Source organism: Furipterus horrens, unplaced genomic scaffold (genome assembly GCF_987537825.1).
Source record: "Furipterus horrens unplaced genomic scaffold, mFurHor1.1.pri manual_scaffold_15, whole genome shotgun sequence".
Lineage (NCBI taxonomy): Eukaryota > Metazoa > Chordata > Mammalia > Chiroptera > Furipteridae > Furipterus > Furipterus horrens.
In genome coordinates this window covers 5,835,614-5,861,389 of record NW_028327185.1, presented here as the reverse complement: position 1 = coordinate 5,861,389, position 25,776 = coordinate 5,835,614, and the positions used below count along the sequence as shown (strand labels likewise).

Here is a 25,776-nt window from a genome sequence, read left to right as displayed (position 1 = left end):
GATACCTTGTCACTCCCGAGTCGGACTGCACAGCCATTCTCGGCGGTGCAGATAGACTCTTAGGAAGCTACACCATCGTCTCTCGAGACGGACGGCTGCCGACGAATTCAATTTAGTGTATAGTTCAGTGCTGTAAATTTCTTCCCACTCTTTCGGTTGTCTCCCACATATTTTAACATGTTATATTATATTTTCATTCAGGTCTATGAATTTTTTATTTCCTTTGAGAATTTCTCTTTGGCTCATGGATTAATAAGAAGTGTATCGTTTACTTTGCAAGCACTTGAAGACTTTTAAAGTTATATTTCCGTTATTGGTTTCCAATTTGAATCCATTGTGACCAGAGAATGCATTCTGTATGATTTCAGACTTTTAAAATGTACTGAAGTTTTTCAGTCATTACCAATGTTCCACAGTATAGTCTGTTTTGGTGAATTTTCCTGTTGTTGACAAAGCTACTTTGGAAGAGGGGTCCAAGCTCCGCCCCTCTGTTGAGCAAGGGATGAAAAGCAAGTGTGACTCTGTCCCATCAAAGTCACTCTCCCAACTCAGTTGGGGAGCTGCCTTCTTCCACCCATGGAGGGTGGAGGATACACACCCTGTCTGTGTTGTGAGCGGTGCCCTGCATGGAAATGGGCTCCCGCCTGCTTTTGCCAGGAGGAGTGGCCCTGCTGTCACAGTGTCAGGGAACCACAGGGGACTGCAGGGGACTTCTGCTTCGTGGGAGGGGATGGACAGTAAGTCATTAGCCCCCTGATTGGGAGATTTCTCCATTACCGTTTGGCTAAAGTTGGGCAGATATTTCCAGAAAGGTCTTCTGTTTCATGCCGCTCTTTCCCTAGTCCTTTATCTAGGAGAGGTAGACTAATTTTATCTGTGCAGTTCAGGATAGATGCTTCTGGAATGCTCTGTCTAGGTTTCACGGGTGGTAATAAGAAAACCTAAGGGATTGGTGACCATGTCTTTCCTTATATCCTGAGTTCCCTACAATATTTTCCTGCTCCTTCCTACCTTGAAGTGTTGTCCTGTCTTATTTGCTGTGATCTGTCGAGGATTCTTAATAGTAGAGAGAGGTCTTGGGGGTAATAGGGTTGTTCCCTCTTTGTCAGGCCCAGAAATCACAGAGTTTTAAACGGGACCTTGCCTACCATGTTCCAATGGATGATATTATAAACTCTTCATTACAGCTAAAGCTTGTTGGCTAAAATGGTGAGCAGCGAGGAAGAATCCTTTACAAAAGATTCGGATGTAGGAAAAAGAAGAGACGCTGGTTGGCAATCATAACATCAGTTCTGACAAAGCTAGACATGGTCTTATTTACATATAAAAATCTGGCGTACATGGCCGCAGCATTCAGCTGTACTGACTAATTGTAAAGTTGTCAAGAAAAAAAATACTTACGCATGATTGCAGAGCCTCTTAACATTCTCCAGCAGCTGTTTTTGTCAAAATTGAGGTGAAAGGTGGCTTGAAGTTGCTTTGGAACCCAGTACCGCCCTGGGTGTCCGCAGAAGAACTAGAGGCCAGCAGTGTGTCCTCTGCTGACTGGGGTGGTGGCCACTCCCGCCGTTGGCAGAGAGGCTTGCCTTTCACGTGGGCGAGCAGGAGCTTAATTCTCAATTAGAAACACAGGCTCGATGCGAGGGCAACATTTAACTTGGCATCAACCTGTCAATATTGCAGCGGATTTATGGGGCCACGAACACTTCAAGGGAAAGAGAAATTGCTAATGTTTCAGATCAGACGCCAGAATGGACGTAGGGGGAGATCATGCAATTTGCACTCTTTTACATGTTGGTTCAATGAATTTTGGCATGTATGTCTTTTTGAGGCACCTGTAGATGTCGCAAAGATTGTGGCGAACCCTCAAGACTCGTCGCTTCCCACATTACAGTTAGCATGGCCTCAGTTTACCTCGGATTTGAGAATGGGGGGGAAACGGAGTCATTCTGATGCAAAAGCAGTTGCCGCTCACTGCAGAGCTCATCAGGAGGAGTTCCTGGTGTCGCTATATGTAGCCTGATGTTCATTTGTACCATGTGTGACTGGTTCGTGTAGTGATTAAAATAATAAGCAATGCTTGATCATGTTTAAAATAAATACCAAGGATAAATTCTTCTATTAATTAGTGAGAGCTTATCCAAATTAGCATCTATAATTATGAGCTGTTGTTAATTTTTGTTGCACCCTATTAGATACACTGTGCTAAATCATTTACACTAGTGGGACTGAGCATTCGTGATAAGTGACTTAATTTTTGAATGTATAGTGGGAGCTCCCATAAGTATAGTATGTGTACTGTGAAATACACATTTTAGATACTATTTTAAACAGCATCATGGAAAATAGAGGGGGAATTTTATATTTGGCATAAGTAAAAATGTGTTAGGCTTGCTTATGGACCCACATGATAAAAACCAAAATGTGTCCTTTTGCGGGCAGTCTTTGCTTCTAGGTTTCCTTGGGCTCTGACTTCTGTATTTTTGGCTTTTCTGGTTGCTTATGTCACATTACATTTATTTCTATTAAAAGCATTTAATATATTTCTTAAATTGGTGCCACTGTACACCTTTGTAGACTAGTGACAGAGAAAGTACTGTTCCTGCTTCTTGATAATTGAACACATCTGATCTACTCGTGTGTGTGTGTATCTGTGGGATGGTTGCAGCAGAATAAGTGAAATGTCTTGACATTACACCAAGTTTTGATTTTCTTTGTGCTCACATTTTTTATTAGCATATGTCACATTATTGAATAGGTTAATGGCTTTGGGACATGATTTCTCAAGCTCAGCATTGTTGACATTTTAGACAGGATAATTCTTCGTGTAGAGGCTGGCCCGTGCATTGCAGGGTGTTTTGCAGCATCCCGGGCCTCTACCCACTAAACACAAGTAGCAGACCTCCCACAACTCCATTTACCTCCATCCTGGTGACAAAATTTCCCTTGAGGGACAGAACTGCCCAGTATTGAGAAGAACTGCTTTGGAGTTTTATTCTTTATCCTGTTTTATTCGCTTATAATTTACACCGTGTTTTTTTTTTTTTTTCTTTTTCTTTTCTTTCTTCTTCTTCTTCTCCTCCTCCTCCTCCCCCTCACCCCTCCAGTCTCCTCCCCTCCCCCTTCCCCTCCCCCTCCCTCTCCTTTTTTTTTTTATTTTTGACACACAAGTTTTCATGCCACGCCTGTGTAGAAAAGGCTTGGATTTAAGGTTAACCATTTTTAACTGGCAGCAGTTTATCAAAGCATAAAGCAAGGAAAGTGGGGACATACATGAGACCCTAAGATGGCGTATGCGCTTTCTAAGGATCGCTAATAAGTATTTCGAATTGGCTACATATATTTTGGCTTAGAAATGATACAAGGTAAAGGTGACTGTTAAAAATTCCTGTTCAGAGAAAGTACAAAGACTTGTTAGTATCAGAAATATTATGCTGAAGAGAGACTAAGTCCCTGGTTTCAGTAAATAGGTGACTTAGGAAGGGGAAGGACCTTGCAGGTGCCTCAGACGGTTTGCGGGTGGCATGGTGCTTGGATGTGCGATCAGGTGGTTATATGTTCAAACACTCGATCCGGGTTTTATACAACGTAAAGCAGACGAGAACCAATGTTCTAGGATACTAAGAAAATCAGTAACAAAGAAAGAAAGAGAAACCCAACCAAGCCCTTCTAATAATTTTGCTGTGGTTCCCATGTACTATCCACTGGCCGCTGCTGTGCATATTTTATAGGGTTCTAAGCAGAACACATCCGGAGTGCATATATACTTTTGTCTACCATCCTCCTCTTTTTAAAGTTAATGTTGCCCTGCCGTTTATTTCCAGGTAGCCTCATAGGTCAAGGTCAGTCTTGAGAGAAGTAATGAAGGTCCAGGGAGAGAAGATGAAGAAGGTTGCTAAGGAAGACCCTAGCATGAGAGTCCAGGAAACTGCTATGTTCTGGATTGATTTACATGTGTATGTGTGTGTGTGTGTGTGTGTGTGTGTGTGTATTAGAAAGTCATGTACTTGTCCTTCTGTCCTGCAAGGGCTTGTCCTGAAACGTGAGCTCCTGTTAGACTATAGTTCTTAGAGGGGCAGGACAGCCCTGACGTGCCATTGAAACAACGAGGATCTCATCCTGCTGAGTCCAGGGTTTTCCACGTGTCATTCTGTGAGGACCCTGGGCAGAAGGCTCAGATGACACCGCTGTGGCGTGAAGAGACAGAGGGTGTTTCACGGCAGGGAGCAGAGGGTCACAAGCAGTTGGGAAGTTACCCGTTTTTCTTCGTGGAAGGCAAGCGCGGACAGAACAGAAGGGGGCAGGGATTTTGTTCCGCGAAGGATTAAGACCTGGAACCAAAGCATATGGGCCCCAGCAGAATCTGCCTGAGAGGTCACAACACCCCCAGGGACGTGGCTCTAAGCAAGTCACTCCACCTCGCTCCCCTCGGTCCTCTGGTTGGTGTAACGCAACAGCGCTGATGCAAACTCAGCGCATGTCAGAAACATCTGCGAGGCGTCGTCTAAAGTTGACCCTCCGGATTTCTTCATGCCTGCCCGGTTACTATTTATTAAGATGTATCGGGGCCAAGTCTCCAATGGTAAGAGAGACGAAAGGCAGCCCTGCTAAGTGGAGAATTGGGGTTAAGCACAATGCAACAGAAACTCATACTAATCCAGGACGCCTTCACCTGCCAATCAAATCTGTATTCATTTTTTTTTTTAATTTATTTTTTAACATGAAGAATGGCTTGTTACCTGAGCCGGCTGGCAGATGTTAGGAGGAAGGAGATGAGGTCTCGGGGCATCTCGGACCAGCTGCTGACTGACTGACCAATTTCAGAAGGTGCTCTGAAGGCTCACGAAGCTGAGTTCCATGTGTGTTTTGATGATAGTTGCGTCTCTATTTAAAGCTCTCTGTCACTGGGAGCACTCGGGGTGTTGTCAGGCTGTCTGTTGGGCTGGATGAGCTGCAACCTCCTGCAATTGAATGTCAATAAGACCAAAGCAATTCTGGTTGATTCATGGCACCAGCCGAAGCATATTCACTTGCGCAGATTACGTTTGACAGATAGTTACCTTCAGCTGAACTCTGTGGTTAGAAGCCTGAGCGTCCTCTTGACAGTGAGCGCAGCGCTGATGCCTAATGTTTATTTCATATTCTGTTTTTACCTTCCCTACTACCGCATGCGTAAAGCTGTATTTAAATAGATTTACAGCTGATGTTCTCCTCAGTCCACTTGTTAACCTCCGGACGGAATGCTGTAATGATTCCATTTCATTGTTTTCATAAAAATCACTTGCATTCATTAGCTGTACTCAATACAATTAGTAATGATTAATTTTAGAGTCTCGCCTTGACAGGCAGTTGCAACATTATAACATGAAATCGCCCAAGTGATGGGAGACTTCTTACCTCTCTAAAAAGTTAAAGTCTTCAAAATTTGGTATGTAATTGTGAATGCCAAGAAAATGTATCCACATGTATTTGCCATATTACTATTTGTTTATCTGCTGTTGACACTTAGGTCCATTGGGTCTCTTCAAAGTTTAGGCGCAGAATTACCCATTTCAAGAATATGTAGCCCTTTACAGTGAAGGTGATTTAAATAACATATTCTGAAATGCTTTCATTGGACTATACAAGGCATATATCCCAATGGAGTATAAAAAACTGTCACTATCTTTGAATATTTAGACTGGGAAAATAATTAATACTTGGAGTTTTATGTTCAGGGAGAGGTGCAGTTATGGTCTGAGTTCATTCCTAGTATGGTATTAAATTCTCAATTTTTCATGTCTATTACATTTATTAAGATTCTTATTAGGAAATCTAAAGGACATGTAGATCCTCTAATCTGAGCCTAAGGATCCTTTTCCTGTTCTATACAAATAACACGGCAAAACTCTGGAATCCTTTATTTAATGAGGGGAACAGTGGTGCGTTTGTATCAGACTCACCCTAGAGTGGACACAGTGACTTCAAAGCAAACACGTTTTTCTCATGCATTTCCATCTTTTCTAGAATCTGCGATTTTAAGACATCAAATAATTAAAATTATGTAGTTATACATTTCCCACAGGAGAAGCACTTATGCTAAAGTTGACAAAAATATTTTTAAAAATCATTTTCTCCATATTTACTGGTATCCTTTCCCTTACTCTTTTTTAAAACTGACAGTCAATTTCTTTTTTATTTTTCTCTTTTACTGACAGCTAGTAAATGGACTGACAGTTGAGAAGCAAGATGTAAATGTGAGGCTCTATTATTTTGTCCACCTGGTAGCTGAGCATTAGGTAGAAGTGCTTGGCTATATTTTAAAATAAAACCTAAATGATTTTCATTGGTTCTGATGGGAAGATATATAGAAAAACTGTTCTCTGTTAATAAAAATATGTTGCAGGCAAGTCTGTAGCACGTTTAGAAATATGCTTTTCTCATTAGAGACGTGACTAATTTTTGCATTGAAGAAAATAGGTCAATTATTTAAGGTATGCATTTACTTTCTGTTCCATTAGCTATAAATCTTTTCAGCACAAAATTAATGGAGGGTTTTTAAGTGGAGCAAAGGAAGCAGGTTAAGAAGTTACTATCTGATTAAGAATTTTCTCCTTAAATACGAGATTCAAGATTAGAATAGTTTTATAATAATCAGGAAAGTCCTGTTTATTTTTTAAATTAATTAATTATTTTTAGAGAGTGGGGAAGGGAGGGAGAAAGAGAGAGAGAAACATTGATGTGTGAGAGAAACATGGATTGGTTGCCTCACACATGCCCCCAACCAGGGACCTGGCCCACAACCCAGACGTGTGCCCTGACCAGGACTCAAATTGGTGACCTTTCAGTTTCCAGGACAATGCCCAGTCCACTGAGTCACAATAGTCACGGCTACCTGGAGGCTTTGTTAAAATGCAGATTCTGATTTACTGGGTCTGATTTAATGGGGCCCAGGACTCTGCACAGCTCCCAAGGGATGATGATGTTTCTGCTTCCCAGACTACATTCTTGGTAGCAAGGCATTCAGTAAGTCCAGGCTTCTTATAACCATCTGTAACTCCTAGTTCCCCTTCTATTAGATGAGACTGGATGCTAATGAAAAATCCTACCTGGTACTATTAGATGTGAGCTCAGCAACCATTACCTCTCCTGGTATATGCTACCATGTGCAAGGTTCTGGAGGCCCGCTTGGGAATGACACAGTAGGGATTTCTAGTGCAGGGACTGGCCACTCAGGTGGAATTTTAGAGTGGGGGAAGTTCTTATCAGTTCCCCTGGTATGGGTCTGACCTCCATTTGTGGAGAAAGGAATCAGCTCCTACGGTGACTGGGTTGTCCTGATTCTTTATTTATTTGCAATTTACATCCTACCTCCTTCTAAGATGGATATTTATCTTTTTTTTAATTAATTTTTTATAACAAAAAATAACAATTCCCTCCTCTCAGACTTAAGACCCTTTATAATCTTATAAAGGACAATGGGTGAAGGTCTTGTGCTCCTCTAGCTGCTTCAAGCTGGACATGGTCGTCGTCCTACCTACCCTTGGGTCCAGAAATCCCTAATAAGAGGGGGGGTGTGGAGGGGAGGGTGGCCTTCCCACATGGGGAAGGATCATGCAGACTCCAGATCAGTTGGCTGTCCCTGGACAATGGCGTGCTTGGTTTAACAGGCTGGCATCATTGTTGTATTCTGGGGGAAACATTTGGCAACAGGGTTAAAAGGCATCATTCAATCCATAACTACTAGATGACAAAAGGCAGGGATTGATTTTTCAATGTCCCACATTAGGAAAAAAAAAAAAAGCTTCTTTGGAGGAAGGTGTGCCAGGCATGTCTCACCTGTCCAAAAACCCTTTTGCCCACTATACTTAGTTTGGGCTGGGGAGAATATTTTAGGTTTTCCCCCTTAGACCTCTGGGCCCATTCAGTCCAAGCCTTTAGGATAGAAAAGAGAAACCAGTTTCAAAATGAAGCCCACAGACCACCCCATTCTTCACCAACCCAACCACTTAGTTCAGCCAAACCGTTGAGTCTCAGGAGGCAGCGATGAAGACAGGATTAAGTGAGGCCTATCACGCAGGTAATAAGATCATAGGCTTATGCCCTTTGAAAACAGAACACATGTTAATTTATGCAACATAACCCACAAACCAGTCCCTAAATCTGTAGGACTGTCTTATTGGAAAGACATCCAGTTGTAAGGCATTTGACATTCTTCTTGCCTGTAAATTAAGCATTTTTGATGATGTCACAGACCTAGTTTAACTTTCAAATGAAAACAAACTTTAAATGAAAATAAACTGTAGAGTGTTAGCTGCACTACTTTATAGTCTACCACTGAGCATTGTGACTTTCCTTGAATCACAATTTTTCTCCTTAAGATTATTTTCCTTGTCATGAAAGGGACTGCATTAAGTCCAGTTTTAATTTATCCTGTTCATTTGCATAAACACAACAAGAGCAGCAAATGATCACATATGATCTTGAAGTCTGCTTTGCTGGAACTTACACAAGGAACCTTTAGGGTGACCTTTAGTCTGCCCTTCAGGGCACAGGAGCTGAGCCACATACCTGCCATTCAGCCTTGCCTGTAAAACACCTGTCTTTTCCAAGTCCTTTGGGTTTTCCATTGTGCCTAAAGGTCCCTTCTAGCCATCTTTCAGGAAAGCAACCTTCATTCCTTTCCTGGAAAGATTGCCATGGACCGCACAACCAACCAAGGTACCAGGCCTTTTTTACTCATGAGCTTTTATTACCTTCGAAAGTCAATCCCAGTTCCTTGGGGCTCTTTGGTAACAACCAGAGCCCAAGCATGTCTCCTTTAGGCATGACATTCCAGTCAAAGTCATGGTCAACAAAACCTCTTATTAACAACTGGTCTTTTTAATTTTATGCAAAGAACCTTATGTCATTACTTCTTCAGAATGCCAAATTCTGGAGGGATCAGGTAGGGAGACAAATATACAGTGCGAAGAAAATCCTTGTCCTTCTAATAGTCACTAAAATTGCATTTCCATACTTTACATTTTAGTGAAGTCCTGTTTAGTGAATGCATCCCTTGAAGAAATTCTATCTAAGTGACTGGGTGTGAAGAGGTAGTATCTATTGGTGTAGAAGTAAGTATACTGGGCCAACCTGGGTGCACTATTATCATAGAAGGACTAATTCCTTTCCTTAAAGAATTATTTGCTACTTCTCTGTGTTGTAAATAACAGCTGAGTTATAAAAACATAAGGAGATAACCAGATAGTGTTCATTTATTTATGACTTAAATGGTATTCACAGGATTTTATTTCATTTCTTCTTTTCCCCTCAATATTATCCTTATGTATGTGGGCGTGGGTAGAGGGCGAAGCCCTGGAATTTATAGTTTTATATTAAAGCATGCAGTTATAAACTGGTCAATTTCATCCAAGAAACTTTCCTTCCTTTTACTTGTCATAGAGGCTCAAGAAATGGGCCCATAGCTCCTCTTAATTCTTCAACTCTGTTTCTGCCTCTGCTTTGACATGGCTGCCCTTGTACTGTGGTCATGTGTAGCTTTGTGAGAATGTGCCCTCGAACACTAAAATTGATTTGCCTTGAAATCTAGGAATTTCAGTAACCCTTTAATTGAAGCATGCCTATTGGGAGGCAAATGAGAGTCCTGCATAATAAGTTACAAAAGGTAGGCATTTCCTCCCAGAAAAAGCCTCCGAAGTTTCCCGGGCAGGACCTTCAGCAGGTGGTGTCGGCAGCTCAGAAGTTGCCATTGGACTGCTGCACGTTCCGTGGGTGAGTTGTCACTCTGGCTTGTCCTCCGGTGTCCTCCTTTGGTTCCTCTCTCTGTTAGCATGGCGCTTGCATTTTGGCCTGACAGACAACAGGCCCTGTGAAAATGCCTCATGACATGTCTAGAAAGCTGCTTTTCTGTTAAAAGTGACATGTTTTCTTGTTCACTAGAAACTTTCGTCTTCTGTGTCTTACATCATTGGGAATTCCTTTGTGTATTTGCAGTTTTCATTGGAAGTCAAAATACAGAGACACAAAGAGTGAATTTTTTTTTTTTTAATTACCGAACTACAAAAACAACCAAGTTAGTTGGTTACTGGCAGCAAGACGCACAAAGCAACAGAACAAAAAGACCCAAATTCAGTGTATTTCCAATGAAAGAGAACAGCCTTAGCGAGGAGATCCTTCAGTATTGCTTCAGAGCAAGCGCCCAAACAAGGGAAACATTAAAACTGTCCTGTTTATTGAAAAACTATTAGTCCTTGCCATATACTTGTTTTATGGGCTTGTCACATTGGAGACACCTTTCAGATACCATTGCCTTATGTGAAGGCTAGGTTTTTTTCTGGAAAGAATAATAATTGTAATTAAACTCACTGAGTTAAATTCATAGAACTGTGTTGCTTTGAACTGTAAAGAGCCAGGTAACTGGATTGTGCCAGAAGGTAGTTGGTTCTTGGCAAGGACTTTTTCCCGCTTTCAACTAATGCTCTTCAACCCACGCAAGTTGCTGTGGGGGACACAGTTGAGCCTCAGGAGGTTCAGACAAAAGAGAAGGTTGGAGGTGCAGCAGACCCTGATGCTACTCAATGGGATATTTGAGTTGAATGTCTCCACCAGAGTTCTGCCTCATCCCTAATTCAGACTTTAGTACTGGGGGAAGGGAGAAGCGCAGGGGCCGGTGGAGGTGCCCTCTCAGGTTAAATGTTAAAATAAGGTCCTTTATTTCTGTCTCCGCTGGCACAGGGCGTGGGGGACCCTGTGACAGTTTGGAAGAGTTGCTTTAAAATAGATTTTAACATTTGAGGATCCACAGAGGGTATTATCGAGTACTTAATAGATTCTGTGTTTGCCTGCTTCAGTCACTCCACAGCCAATATCTACCTCATTAATTGGTAAAGCACTTTGGCCTGCCTGGAGACTGTGTACTGGATTCCAATAATTTTAATACCCAAATTCTTCTTGTCTCATAATTATAAAATGTTCTGTATCTGAAGATAATTGTCTAAATGCCATAATATTGGTCTTGGTAGTTTTACTTGCATGGAATATTTCATGCAGAAAAATATGGTCTATTGAAAGATTAAAAAAAAAAATCAGGACAGCTACATCAAACTAAATTGTGGAAATGGGAAGTAGAAACTAAATTGTTCAAAATAGATTCTAGAGTTTGTTTTGACTGTCACATATTAGTGTCATTGAAGTTTATTACTCGTTAGCTAAAGAAAACCAAATTTGGGGATTCTAAGTGATGTCTTTATTTTTCTTGTAACCGATTTATTAAGTTAATATTAATTTTTTGAGTATTTCTTATTCAATTTATTTTTTCTCTTTGTTTTTTCCAGCTGGTAGATTCATAGAAATATAAAGTTGACACATTCTGGATCATTCGTACCTGGTATAGTTTTCTCCTTTGTGCAAAGGAATGAAACCATGTATTTAATAGTAATTTCTCCTTTCTTATGTAAAAACCCCTTATGACCCTCCAGGATTTTCAACTGCCTTTGCCGGCAGAGACCGCAGCCCACCACCCCTGAGTTCCAGTTGAACTTGGAGCAATGTGTCCCACGGACTCAGTCACCCTGACGTCTTCCGTCGTTCCTCACTGATGTGTCTCCAGCCGTGTGCCTGTGGCTTGCTTTCTCTGTCCTTCCTGGCTTTACCTTCGGACGATGCCTTCCCTTCCCTCCCCGCTTTGGACAGCGCTGTGATTCCAGAGCAGCTAGCAAAAAGCCTCCTTCTCTCCACTTCGGCGCTCTCTGCCCGCAGGTTTTCACACCCTGGCCTTACGAGAGCCCGATTCTGTCCCCTTCAAGCGGAGGGTGTTCATTCATCCGTTTCTCATGAACCTCCGTGTCAGGAGCAGGCAGAGATATAGATGGTAGTTTCTCTCTCTGTCTCTCTCTTTTTACTTTGCATTGGAAAGGAGCATTTCTTCGAAAGCTCATGCTAACTAGGCGGTCCACTTTCTTCAATACCAGCCCCATTTTCTACAACAGCTCGAACCTTGAACGCCCCCCCCCCAGGACAATAAAACTTCACCCCTCCTCTGGTGTTCCTCAACATCCACACCACCTTTGGGCCAAAGGCTGGGCAGCCTCCCGTTCCCTCCTCTCTACCCCGCAACTCACCTTGTCACACTGAAAGCCCTCTTGCTGATGACGGCTCCCCAGAAATGTAGCTCTGACTACAGGCTGGATTAAGGCTCTCAACCCTGAGTCTCCTCTGGGTTCCCGTCCTTCACCTCCGGACCAGCCACAAGGAAGGTGGCTTTGGCAGACTTTTAACCATTTCGTTTATTTCATTTCTCCTTGTCTTCTGTGGACTCCTAGTACCCATTCCGAAGTCTTTCACCTGACTGCCTTGTCGATGCCTATGCATGTAGGCTGCAGAATAAAACTGAAGACAAATAAATGGGCGTGGACCGAGGCCACTCTAAGTGAGTGATTTCCAACTGGAGAAGGTCTCACTGCGGCCTCGGGGTAAATTCCTTCCAGAGGTGCGGTTGTTGATTCAAAGGGTGTGCAGAATTTTATTTTGGGTGCATATTGACAAATTGCCTTCAGAAAACCTGTGGCCAGCGCGCACTCCTACCAAAAGGGATCCATAGTGCCTGCTCGTCAGTTTCTTGTCAGGACAGGAAATCATCGTTTTCATTTTTTCCATTTTGATGGACAAAATGATATCATGCATCCTTGTTTTATCTTGCATTTCTTACCCTAAATTGTGCATGTCTGCCTCATCTAGGCATTTGAACACCCAGATGTGTTTTTTCTTCTGATTAATAACTATTTGTTACTATTTTTTTAAATTATGGGGTTTGCATTTTTATTGATTATTAAGAAATCTTAATATATTAGCAATGGTTTCCCTCTGGTGATTAGGAGTGGATTAAATTTGGCTTTATTTATACTAGTGATTATTTTAAAAATCTACATGTAAAACTAACCCTGTATTTTTCAAATCATAAACTTTAGACATGACAATATATGTTAACTCCCACAGGAAACTAAGAGTTATCTCACAATTTCTGTTTACAATTCTTTTTTTCTCGTCCCACATTTTAGTTTTTGTTAGAATAAATAAGAATCCTTATCACAATATATCATAGCAAAATCTTTATAAAAATAATGATACTTTTATTTCAAGCATTGTAATAACATTTTAAAACTGCCGTTTGTATGTGACATATGTATCTATATAAATGAATTCAATACTCCTTGAACATTCTTTTTCTACTGTACATATATAATTTCTTAATTTAAATAGTCTTCTACTTCCGCTTCCTGAAGGGGAATGTGTCTGGTAAGGCACCTTGAATCCCTGCGTCGCTGAGGCTGTGTCTCTCATGCCTGTTCCCAGGAGCAATGACTTCGATGCTGGTGACATTTTTTTTTCATATTCCCTTTCATTTCTGAGCTTTTAATGCGCTGCATCATGTTTCTGAAGAGAAATCTGAGATGAGCTTGAGACTTACCTCTCAGTCTGGGAGTTCTGTTTTATTTTGGAGCGTGTGGGATTCTTACAGGTTCCTTTCTTCATCCTTAAGCTGTAGACTTAAGGATGAAGAAAGACTAACTCCTCATTGGAGATTTTTAACGAGCACCTGCAGTAAAATTGGAATTCCTTATCAATCCTCCCCTGAATTCCATGAACATCTAGTTTGAAATGACAGCGCTGAATTCAGAGTTTATATGAAATGCTGTTGCAGACAAGATGAAGTTTGTATGTCTCTGTGGCTGTTCTGCCTTCCTCTGTAGTGTCCTGTGCTAAGCTTGCCCGTTAAAATATGCATTCTGTCTAACCTCAGTTCACAAGCACGTGGTGTGGACCCTGGGGAGGTAAATGTAGTTTCTTTGATTGGATACTCACGCTTTTCCACGGTTTTAGTTTCCTTAGAGAAATGGAACCTTTCTAGCTTTGGGGTCAGTCGGTGTGATGGTTGGGTTCCGCCGGATGACACTTCCTCTCTTCGTACGTCGCCGGTTCCTCAGAGGAATCCCTGAGAACTCTGCTGACAGCTCACGGTCATCTGCTGGTCTAATGGCCTAAGTGACTTAGACGCAGACTCGGACGAGTGTGAAAGCCGAATGGCACGGTGAGATCTTGAGGGCATCTCAAGTGCATCGTGAGCACGGCGCTCATATTTCCTCCTGAAAGTTCATTTCTTACGGTTAATCAGATGTCTGCTGGTTTGTGCCCCGGAAAGGGTTTTACTGGGACCTGCTGAGACCAGAGCAGCCGCTGGTCAGAAACGCTCCTGCGACGAGGTGTAGAGAACAGTACCCTTGTGAGGACGTTGGTTTTAGGAACCCGTGGAAGTGGAAAGCCAGTGGGATGAGTTTGGCAAAAGAAACCGCAACCCAGAGTACACAGAGCAGAGCAGTCGCCGTGGCAGGGGACGCTGCGTCATGGGTGCCTGTCAGTGCAGAGCTGGCAGACTCCGCGGGCAGGGGCGTGTGCGGGTGTGAGTGCCAGGGACAGGGAATGGCTGTCTGGGTCGGCTTCCCATCCTCTTCCCGCCATTAGGCATGGGGCCTCGGAGACGCGGGGCTCAGCCTGGAGCACAGGCGTGAACCCTAGGGAAGGAGGGGGCCCCGTGCCGAGAAAATGAGTGGACCTGCAGACCCGTGATACCCCCCCCCCCCCTTGCTCTCAGTTACTGGATCCAGTCTACAGCGAATAGAAACGTGGCCACAGGCACGTCCAGCATCCTAATAGGAGTTTCAGAGGTGGCAACAAAAAGAATGGATGCGATGAGGGAAAATTGTAGGTAGAAGTTATGTGAGAGTTGCAAAAAGACATCTCTTCAAATCAAAGGGGCTTTGTGCTCCGTGCTAGGAGTGATCCAGTGAACTGGTTAGAGCTGATGCGTGTGTGTGTGTGTGCGCGCGCACGTGGGGGTGGGGCATGCACCCACTGCGTATAGTAAGGGATGGGATGGAGAAGAAAAATCCCGACCTAAACAAGAACTGTATTAAGAAAAAAGTAGTGTCCGAAGAACTAAAATATTCTACCATTGTAGAAAATCATGGCATGTTTGTTTAGGCCTACTTGTGCATTGATGGAGTCTGCAGTGGCACTATATCAGCTGAGATTTGAGTGACAATAATGATGACATCCTTTCATCCCAATAACTTGTGCTAGAAAAGAAATGTCTCCCAAGTCCTCAAATCTCAACTTAAATCGAGCGTTTCGATAGCATAGATGAATTTGTGGAAAGTAGAGCTAAACCACAATACTAGCTAATTAAGTTTTCCTGGTCAGAAAGTTACACTAACTCACAAAGGTGCGTTGTTGCAAATATTGAGAGATGCAAAGCCCCAGTAAAGTAACATGGAACTGTAGGTATTAGGGGAGAGACATCGGATCCCATGTTAATTTTTGACATGAGATATTATAATTCTAGTCATTCTTTTAACTGTTTCACCCTTTAATATCCACCTTCATTCTTGATTTGCTCTCTAAAGACACTAAAAGCAGTTACAAAGGCATTGTTCTCCTTTTTAATAATTAAAATCCAGATGCCAATGTTTCTCCCACTCAGTATCTTTATTCTGGATCCCACACCTCTGAGGCCTGTCAACGTTTGGAGAGGCTAATTCAGGGTTTGCAAAGAGAGATGGGCTATTCTAACTACACCACCAAATTTAGAGGGGTTTTTTTTTGTTTGTTTGTTTTTGTTTCTGTTTTTGACAGCTGATGCTTACCTGGGAGAAAATGGGTTGGGAAGAAATATGTAAGAATTGAACTGAGTAAATATGAATTATAAGAAGACAAAAATAAATATTATTTTTAAGAGCACCGCTAGGATCTGGTAATATAATTGCCAGTATGGAATTCTCCAGATGTAAATGAAAACATTCATTTCCTTTGCCCGAATTGATGATACCACCCAGGGATTTTGTTGTGGTGGTGGTGAGAGGGATAATAGAAAGGAAACTAACTGTGCTAAATGTTCTGCTTTTGACCCATAAAGAGTTGCTTTTGTTCTTAGGGCTGATTTAATCCTTACCTCAGGAGAATGCCTGTTTATTGCTGTCATGATTGTGTCTACACCAAATTGAATGTGTGTGTGCTTCTCCATTCCTGATTGAGAAAAATCTGCTTAGACCATTACTATCTCGTCAGCTTTAGGGCAGAGAGAAGCGGCTTTAAACAAAGATCATTTTGAATACTTTATGCTCAGTTCTAGAACACCTTTGTAGGGAAAGCAGTTTTCCTCAGATTTCATAATATGATTCTCTTAAGGAGGTGGAAGAGATTCACATTTTTTCCTTTAGTCTAAAGTGACTCTTCTTCATGAGTTTGTAAAACATTTAAAATAAATTTTGCTTAGTGCTATTAATGCTGAAAAAGAAATGTAAGAAGGCACAGAATAGCTGGGCGATAAGTATTTATGGAGAATGATATACTTCTCTTAGGAATGTAAAATTATTAAATAACCTATTAACTATCCAATGGACTATTCTGCCCTCATGGAAGAGTTTAGTAGGAGTAAGTCACGGAGAGAGTCAGTGGGCACTTTACCTCTTCTTTACATAGCAGAGCTCCGTTTCAACTTACAAATTAAATTACTGCTCAGGATCTTAAAGATGTCAATTGAGACCTGGCATGAAGTTCAGTTTTTGGACTGTACACAGAACGATTTCCTATATATCTGCACATGGAAGGATTGATTGATTGCTGATCCTTCCGACTTCAGGTCAGGAATGAGCTCACACGTCTTGATGGTATAAACAGAGACCCACCATTTTTATTACCCTTCCTCAGGCACCCTTTGACTTCATTGTATCCAACTTTAGCTCTACAATTTGAAGAGATTTTGAAAACAGGCACAGATTTGGGGAAAAGCGAGTAAGGCCATTTTATATTCAACACCCTAAGAATAAGAAAAATGAACAGAGTGGGAATTGATCAGCGTACATGAAAGACCTTGTGTGACTTTGAAGCATCTTCCCATTTTCTTGTTTCTTATGTTTTAGTCTTTTCCTACAAATGACTTATTCCCTGTCTTCTACCACTTCTGTACTTTGCTAATTCCTGCTGATCTTTCTGGAGGTAGTTTAGATGACGATTTAATGATTTCCTAACAGTTGCTACTGTATTACGTTTCTGGGAAATGAGGGAACAGCAGTAAACAAAGCAGCAAAAGAAAAAGGAAAACCTCTTCTTACTGAGCATATATTCTAGGTGGGGAGGGGACTGCTAATAAAAAAGGATAAATAAAACATGCAACAGCTTAGGTATGGATACAGAGAACAGTCGTACAGGATAAGGGGTTACCAAGGCTTGCGGGCCATGATTTTAAGACAGGTAGCCAGGAGAAGTCTTGGTAAAATGACAACTTGAGGAATTATCTGATGGAGATGAGGGAATAAACCAACAGGTGTCTATGGAGATAATATCAAGGAATGGGAATAGAAAAATGCAAAGACTCTGAGGAAAATAAGTGCCTGGGATATTTGAAGATGGATGTGTAGCTAGAACAGAGAGCAAGGACCATCCTGGCAGGAAAGAAGCCAGAGGTAACAAGGAAGTGGATCGGCTAGGGCTTTGTGGACCATTTTTTTTTTTTTTTAACTCCAGGTGAGGACTCATGGGAGGTCTTTCTGTAAAGGGGTGACATGATCTCATTTTGTTGTTGCAACGAATCCTTGGACTGCTGTCTGGGGATCACTGATTGCATCGGGGAGGCCAGTGGAAAAACCTAGGGGAGAAGGTGGTAGTGGCTTGTTCCAGGGTTGTAGCAGGAGAGGTGAGGGGTTGTGGGTCTGGTTTGAAAGTAGGACTTTTGGATTTGCAGTATCTATAGAAGTGGTTTGGGTGAACCCTTGTTACCTAGGAAATCAACAATCAATCAGACCACTGGCAGATTATCCGTCATCTGTATGGGTAAAGTAATCACTTTTTTTTTTGGTTCTGAAATAGGGAGAGGAAGAGGAATTGAATAGTCTGGGAGGAAGCGGCGAGGAGAGTTTCCTATCCAGTCCAGTCAGGACAAAGAGAAGAACTCGCATGCCTGTATTCAATTTCTAGAGAGGGATGGCATCGGGGCTTGTTTGCAGGAAGCTGTACTATATGGGGAGCTTTAATAGATATCAAGGGGAGACTAGCAGATCCACAGCCCAAAGCGTAGTGTGAAGATGTGACGCGCGTAGGCAGAGGTCACCTCGTGGGCCTGGCTTGTCTGAGTTGCTCAGAGAAGAAAAACCCAAAATGCGTGTAGGGGGGCGGGGTGTAGAGGGAGGTCTGGGTGGCCTCATGGGACATGACAATTGGAAGCAAACACAAACAAGAAACACCTTTGAGGATGGCACCGGTCTACAAAATCATTTTTCTGTCGCATCTTTCATACCATTGAAGAGAAAGAAGCTCTAAGCTGTCAGTCCGTGATTCAAACCAGGACTGGGAGCACCCTCACGTTCCACGTACTTGTGGGCAACCCATGAGATTAATTTCTGCCTCAACTTTTAAAACATTGCTGGTATAAAAACCACTTAATAGAGATCATTTAATACACTGGAGTATTTATTTGTAATTAAATAGGCATATGAAACCATTAGGAAACAAGGTCACTTTGACATTTTATCTGTTAGGAAATGGTGCCTTTTCACTGCTTAGAATTGTAACACTGTGGATTGCGTTGGCGGTTTTATTTTTGGAGTATCAATTAATCAATCAGTTAGTATTTATTGAGCATCTGCCCTGCACAGAGGGCATGCTCATCAAATTTGCAAATGACACAAATCCTGGAGGATGGTAAATACATTGGATGACAGACACAGTGTTCAAAAAGATTTTGACAGCCCGAAGCAATGGGCTGAATCTAACAAGATGACACAGAACGTGGGTAAATACGCATTCCTGTCCTGGGGTCCGCAGAACCCAGCTGCGTGTGTACAGGACAGGGTGGGTGTGCTTCAGCGGTGACGTAAGTGAAAAGGGACACTATTTTAGCAAATAGCCAGCTCGACTTAATTCATCAGTTGTAGTTGCATGATGTCATTGCCAAAGATCTCGCCTGCAATTTTGGATTAGATTAAGGTGATAATCCTATTTTAATTTGGGAAGTGAGATCACACGTCGAGATTTTTGTATTTCTGGAGACACATTTTAACATGTTGCGTTTGGATGGCGAGAATTCTCATCATTTGAGCACGGAATTTTAAACAATTAAATAAGGTTATTTTGACATTCAGTAGTAATTTTTCATGTGCTTTTTAAAATTAATTAAGGATAGTAATAGCTTAATTGTTAATTTCATGAAGTCATTCCATTAATATTAGCCATATAACCATATTTAAATCTTAAAAACCTGCCGGAACAGAGGATTAAAAGGCATTTAAATGCCCCAGTCTGCAGCGCGTGCGTTAAGGAGCGAGAAACCCCAAACCAGGCCATATTCCGAACCCTGCAGACACTAAGCACACTTATCCTGAAGAGGACACGGGAGGAGGAGGGCACCTTCCTTCGCATCTGGGTGCGCTCTCTCATGGAAAAGGCGTAAGGATTGTTTGGTGGGGTGTCAGGCGTTAGAGCTGGGACTTAGGCCTTGACGTCATAAGGTGCCAGCTTTCAGTTCACTCGCCGCAGTAAGAGCTGTTGAAAGAGGAACATGTCCCCAGAATCCGCGAAGCAGAATCCTGGAGCCATGAGACCTGTGTGTCCTCGTCTGGGGGATGGTAGCGCTGCAGAGGGGCCATCTGAGAAGTCCAGGCATGACACGCAAGGCACAGTGCCAGGCACAAGGCAAGTGACTGTTCAGCTCACTGGGGTCACCAGCACTTTAAGGAGGGCCCTGCCCCCAGGAAGCCTGCGCCATCAGTGTGGCGTTACAGAGAGAGAACCCATGGGTGCACACAACTAGATGGCTGTGCTTCTGAACGCCAGCTGGGTGTATTGACTAATTAAAATTGGTGAAAAAGAAGCTCTGGCACCCTTCAACGTTCTGTGTGACCTTGAATAATATAACCTTTTCTTTGTTTTCAATTCTCTGTGGTTCAGCTTCATTTTTCAAATGGAGATAATCACAACCCCGCCTCAGGGCTGTGAGGAGGATCAAAGTATGACTATACATAAAAAAATTTAGAACAATGTCTGACATGCTAATTTTCCGATAAATATGAACACATCATGCTGGGGTAGTTGACACAGGGTTATTGGAGGCTATATTGAAAAATGCTAAAAATGTAGACAAATGGAACGCAGCAGGAAGTTTGTCCCCATATGGATACAGCTTCAGTAAAAGACCAAATTAAGCATTGCATCATCCCTGGACAGTGAGGGGACCTCACCAGCTAAACTGACGGTGGCCGTTGGTGACGGCATAGAAAGGAAGTTGGGTAGGACGAGGGAGGGAAACCATGAAGACTTTGGTTATGATGGTTAGCAGAGGCCTTCCACACTCTCTCAGGTGGGGAACAGAACACCCACGTGATAGTTTAAATTAGCCTCATGGAATTTTCAGACCAAATTGCCTTCCATATGCTTAAATATTGTCGATGGAATCTTAGCATCTTTTGTACAAATCCTCCTTTAACCTAGAAACACAGATTCTATTTCAGGGTATTTGTATTTCGGGAAGTCCAAGACATGTTCCCTCCGTAAAGTCCCTTTGGAGTCGTAGCACGGCGTGTTTCTTGTTTGAATTGTTCCCGTTCAAAGTGTGAGAGTGAGTCAGAATGCGGGACCCGTTGCCAAATCACTCTGTGTTCAGTTGATGAAAAAAGTATTACTCAAAATGCTTAAAATGTGTTTGCCTCAAAATGAGACCCACCAAATTAGTGAAATTGGTGTGCCTGGGGGCTTGGAAGCTGATCCTGGCAAGGCAAGTCCCACAGAGCAAGGAGGGCATACATTCTGAAAACAATTCCCTGGAAAAGGCAACACTTCATTCATTAACTGCATTAGGCATCAGTACATAAATAAAAAACAATCTTCATTTACAGCAATCCCAACACTATCTGGCATATTAAAATTTTTCTGTTGTTTTATACAAGCAAGCTCCTTGAGAGAAAGGAACATGATCTGATTTTCTTGGTGTAACTTATAGTGCGGGCTTGATGCTTTATGGAATTAAACTGGGAGGAGAGAGGCAACAGGAAGGCTATAAAACTCTTTCCCAGGGGAGGGAGGCAGACCTGCTCTGCCCACGTGTTCCCATCCCATCAGCAGATGCTTATGGCTGTTGGTGGCCAGCAGGAGTGGAAGAGCGACAAAGATGGGCCATCGCAATGGAACAGGTGAGTGTGGACAATTACTGTAACCTGGGTGCACTTGATTGTATATTTTTCCCTTAGTAGCTTCTCAGGTATCTACTGTATGACTTTTGGGAATTTTAAATTACACTCACGTGAGAACGGTCGGGAGTTCTACTGAAAAAAAAAATCTGATAGACTCTTGTACTCATGTGAATGAGTCTGTTCTCTCAGAGGCACGCACATTTGAGCCAAAAAGGGGTTAAAGTAAAAGATGACACCCCAAGAGCACGAAGGCTTGAGAATGACCCGCTTCCCTACCTCTTCCTCCCAAAGGGTTTTTGGGTCTCTTACGAGAGCTTTCAGGTTTTCTGCAGCTGCTGCTGTGATTCGGCCAATTCACTCTGTCGAGCCCGCGCCTCAAATTCTCACGGGGGTCGAGAAGGAGACAGGTGGGAGGTTCACTCCAGCCAAAGCATTTTCTTTTCACAGATCAGGAATTCTATAGTCTGTATTTCTATTCTCCTAAATAACTGGCCAGGGGATCATCAGAATGAGCGATGGCGAAAAGCCACCTTCATCTGCCCAGTTTCAGGGAGCTGGGCCCCCAAACCAGAATTGCAAAGTAGTTTAGAGAATCTGGGAATATAAAACATGGTGCAGGGCACCCAGGAAGATTTAATTTTATTTATGGAAAGGTAGTTGGTAGGGGAAGGGACAACGGGCCAGAGTGGCTTGGGATCGTCATTAATCTTTTTTTTTAAGCACCAACAAAGTGAAAACATCCTTCCGGAATTCACTGTGAGTGAGACTGAACCCTTCCACTAAACAAATATGTGATGCGTGGATAAAAAAATAAAAAAAGAAGGTCCTGAACTCTTGACTACGGATATAATACAGTGGATACAGAAAATCAAAACCACGCTTCCTATCTGACTCAAAATAAAGGTGCACTTAAACTTGTAAAAGACAACATTTTTATTTGAATGATATGACAGAACTGTCACCGGAGTGTTACCTGCTATAAAGAAAGCCTAAGAATTATTACCTTTATTAGACCGGTGACACTGAGCTCTCGCCATACATTTCTAACTTCTGTCCCTCTACAGAGACAATTTTCTTTTCTTAAATAAACTGTCATGCTGGTGCTAATATATTGGTGGCTCTCCCATGCTCAGAGAATACTGCTGATATAAAACATGTATATGTTAGATTGGTAATAGTATCTTTAGTGGAGCTGACTAGAACAAATGGGTTTCCCTCATGGCTGTGCTAATGTGATAAAGGAAAATTGGCCGTTCATCAGCTAGTGGCTGGGTAAAGGCCGCAGAGATGGGGCCACATTCTTTTTTATGCATTAATACCGCCGAGAACTTTTCCCTAGTTATATTTCATGTGCCTGCATGTTGCTCCAAGATGTTGTAAAACATGAGATAATGCTACAAATAACAAAGTAGAAAAGGCTGTATCTTTTATAATGATAACAGTCAAACACCAAATGACAGTAACAGGCTGTAAAAAATGGGGTGCAAAAAAAATTCAGTCCTTCTACCCAGCAGAGAGGTGTATATCCAGACCCACAAGGAGTGGCATGGGATTTTAATTCTTTATGGTAAAGCTTTGTTTTATAATTAAGTAAAATACAACACTGGGAAGGGGATTTTAGGAAGGACATGGTTTAAATGAAACAGATGGATAGAACAAAGAAAAGCCGAACTGAAAAACTTTTTGAAGAATTAATATTACCGATGATCGGGTTTGGTTTTATTTTTAGAGGGTTGTTCAAAGGGGTTCTTAAGACAATCACTCACATGACTGAAAGATGTTGGACAACTGTTGTTTCTTTGCGTCATTTATCTGTGAGGCCCTTTTAACAGAATAGCATTTTGAATGCTATGATTTGATATATTTTTATTAAAATGTTAGTGTCTGACGTTTCTACCGCAAGACATTAAGGTCCTCTCTCTCTCTCTCTCTCCCTCTCTCCCTCTCTCCCTCTCTCTCTCTCTCTCTCTCTCTCTCCCTCCCTCCCTCCCACCACCCCCCCGCCACCCCATCCACCTCACCAGTCTTTTGTTCTGCCATTTCAGCCCCTTGACTAGAGAACCAATGATCCCTTTTACATTTTAACTTCAAAGCCCTTAAACGGGACTGTTTGCTGAGACTAAAGTTGATGTCAAAACTGCTGATCAGTTTACTTAGAAGTATACAATCACTGACAATGTTGTAATGATACCATGTGTGAAGTAATCTGTATATAAAACCTTGAACTACTATTCAGAGATCACACAAACAAAAATTTCCATACTTTGAATGGTGTCATCCAGGGGTCGTCAGACTGTAACCCACACAACAAACCTGGCTGGACACCTGTTTCTATAAAAGTTTTACTGGGAGACATCCATGCTCAATCTTTTATATGTGGTCTCTGGCTGTATCCCTGTTACAACAGCATAACCGAACCATTGTGACCTGGATTGTTCAAACCACAACATCATTTTCTTGCAAATAAAACAAAAAAGAATTACTCTCTGCTTGTTTACAGAAGAAGTTTACTAATGCCCTGTATAGACAGTTATTAGGTTGCATAAATAATTAGCCTAAAAAAGATTAGCAATTTAAAAAAAAGTTCTATATATGGGAGAGTACAGGTGAGAGTTACTACCACCTAAGGAAGTAAATGTTTACAGGAAGTATTTAATATTAGAGCTTACATTTAGGGCTCCACCACATTTAACCAGTATCTAAAGAGACAACATATCCTCAAAAAACTTACAAAAGCGTGGCTGTCAGAGCAGCCAGGTACATGGGACAAACAATTGTGTGTACCTGTGACTGTAATGGTAGACATCAGCACAGCTCGAAACGACATGTGGGTGTATGTCTAGTTACGTGAACACAGAGGTACATCATCGGGCCATAAAACTTATTACAAAATTGAAGGTTATGCAGTTACAACAAAGGGATAATTTCTTACAGGTGCATCAGACAAAAATCAGTTTCTTCATCAATGGTTTGGAGGAGGATAACACCGCTTTTGATGCCAGAACTCTAAGTGGCTCAATTACAGATTTCGCCTCTGGTGCTACACAGATTGGACAGAGTTTAAACGGTAAGACTCTGACTTCAGAAAATTATTCATTTTATTCAATTATCTTGTTACTAAGTGTGTCAAACAATGATATTTAAAAATATTATTTCCTAGGGTGACTGCAACGAATTAGCACTAAGTGTGTGGGTGTGGGGGTGCTTAATGCAATAGAAAGAATAGAAGTGTACCCCCTCAATTCTGGGCCAGAGGCCTGAAATCAGGATTCGCAGAGCTGGTTTCTTTTGGAGCCGTGGGGGGAGAATCTGTTCTAGCCTCTCTCTCTTTCTGGTGGCTTCTGGAAGTCCACCATGCTTCTCAGCTCGTGACTGTGTAACTCCAGTCTCCGCCTCCATAGTCACATGGCCTTCTTCCCTGGGCCCTCTCCCCTTTTCTTCTCTTCTAAGGGTGCTCTTGATTAAACTTAGGGCCCACCCCCATCCAGGATGGTCTCATCTTGGAGTCCTTACTTACATCTGCAAAGACCCATGTGAGGTCACAGCCCACAGACTCTGTGTGGACATATTTTTGGAGACCTCTCTTCAACCCACTATACCAGGGAAACCTTATAATTAGAATGTGTCTACTATGATCCGTTTTTAAATTAAGAACAGTATGTAATAAGCTGTATTTTCTTTCTTTTTTTTTCTGGTTTCGATTTTACTGTAGGGCTGTTGTTGAAGTAGGATGTAGAGTATCAGATACAAACTGAGAAGTAATATTTGACATGTAATAAACTGGATTTATGGTCTTCACATCTTTCCATCCTAAACATGGCCACAGAGTTTAAGAAGATAATGCACACTGCGTATAAAAAGAAACACAGGTTAAATTTAGAATTATCTTGAAGTTACTGGCACATGGTCTATAAACTGCCTATACTTTGAAATAAAAATACTTTTTTATATTATTAAAAAATACTCGTTACAAGAAAATCTGAACAATACAGAACTCTGAGATAGAGTTCATTTTCTACCTTCATAGATAGATAAAATTAACTTTATATGCTTCCAAGAGTTTAATACATATAGCTAGAAATGTGGTTTTAAATATAATTTCCCCAGAATAAAATTATACTATAAACACTTTCTCAGTGCTCGAAAAATAAATACTTCCCCTCCAAATGCAATGGACAACATTTCATGTTAATATGCTTTCTCATTTGAAGTGACTGTATTGAGCACAGTTGTATAGCTGTAATAAAAACTTTTTACACAAGTTTCTGTTAATGAACATTTATGTTTTTTCTCATGTTTCAATATTGTTAGCGATTACTTGGTAGAAAACTATATATATATATATATATATATATATAATCTGTATTTATGCCTATTGCTCTAATAGGTACATACTCACAATCACACATACCTAGATAAATATACACACACATTTGAATAGTTGTATGGGGGTACAGTGCCTTAAGACCTTATACTTTTGGTGTCAATGTACCTGAGTTCAAATCCCGTCTCCCCACTTCCTAGTCATGTGGTCTGGCTCACCTTTCTAATTATCCCAAAT

The 25,776-nt window shown here is 41.7% G+C and overlaps 1 protein-coding gene across 1 annotated transcript in view; it reads left to right on the top strand.

Annotated features, from left to right (window-relative positions):
- USH2A (usherin) overlaps nt 1-25,776 on the top strand; it is a 462,824-nt gene that overhangs the window by 9,666 nt on the left and 427,382 nt on the right. Inside the window, exon 3 of the mRNA XM_090263490.1 lies at nt 24,150-24,282. Within this exon, the coding sequence (XP_090119616.1) occupies nt 24,150-24,282 (133 nt within the window). The remainder of the gene's footprint in view (nt 1-24,149; nt 24,283-25,776) is intronic.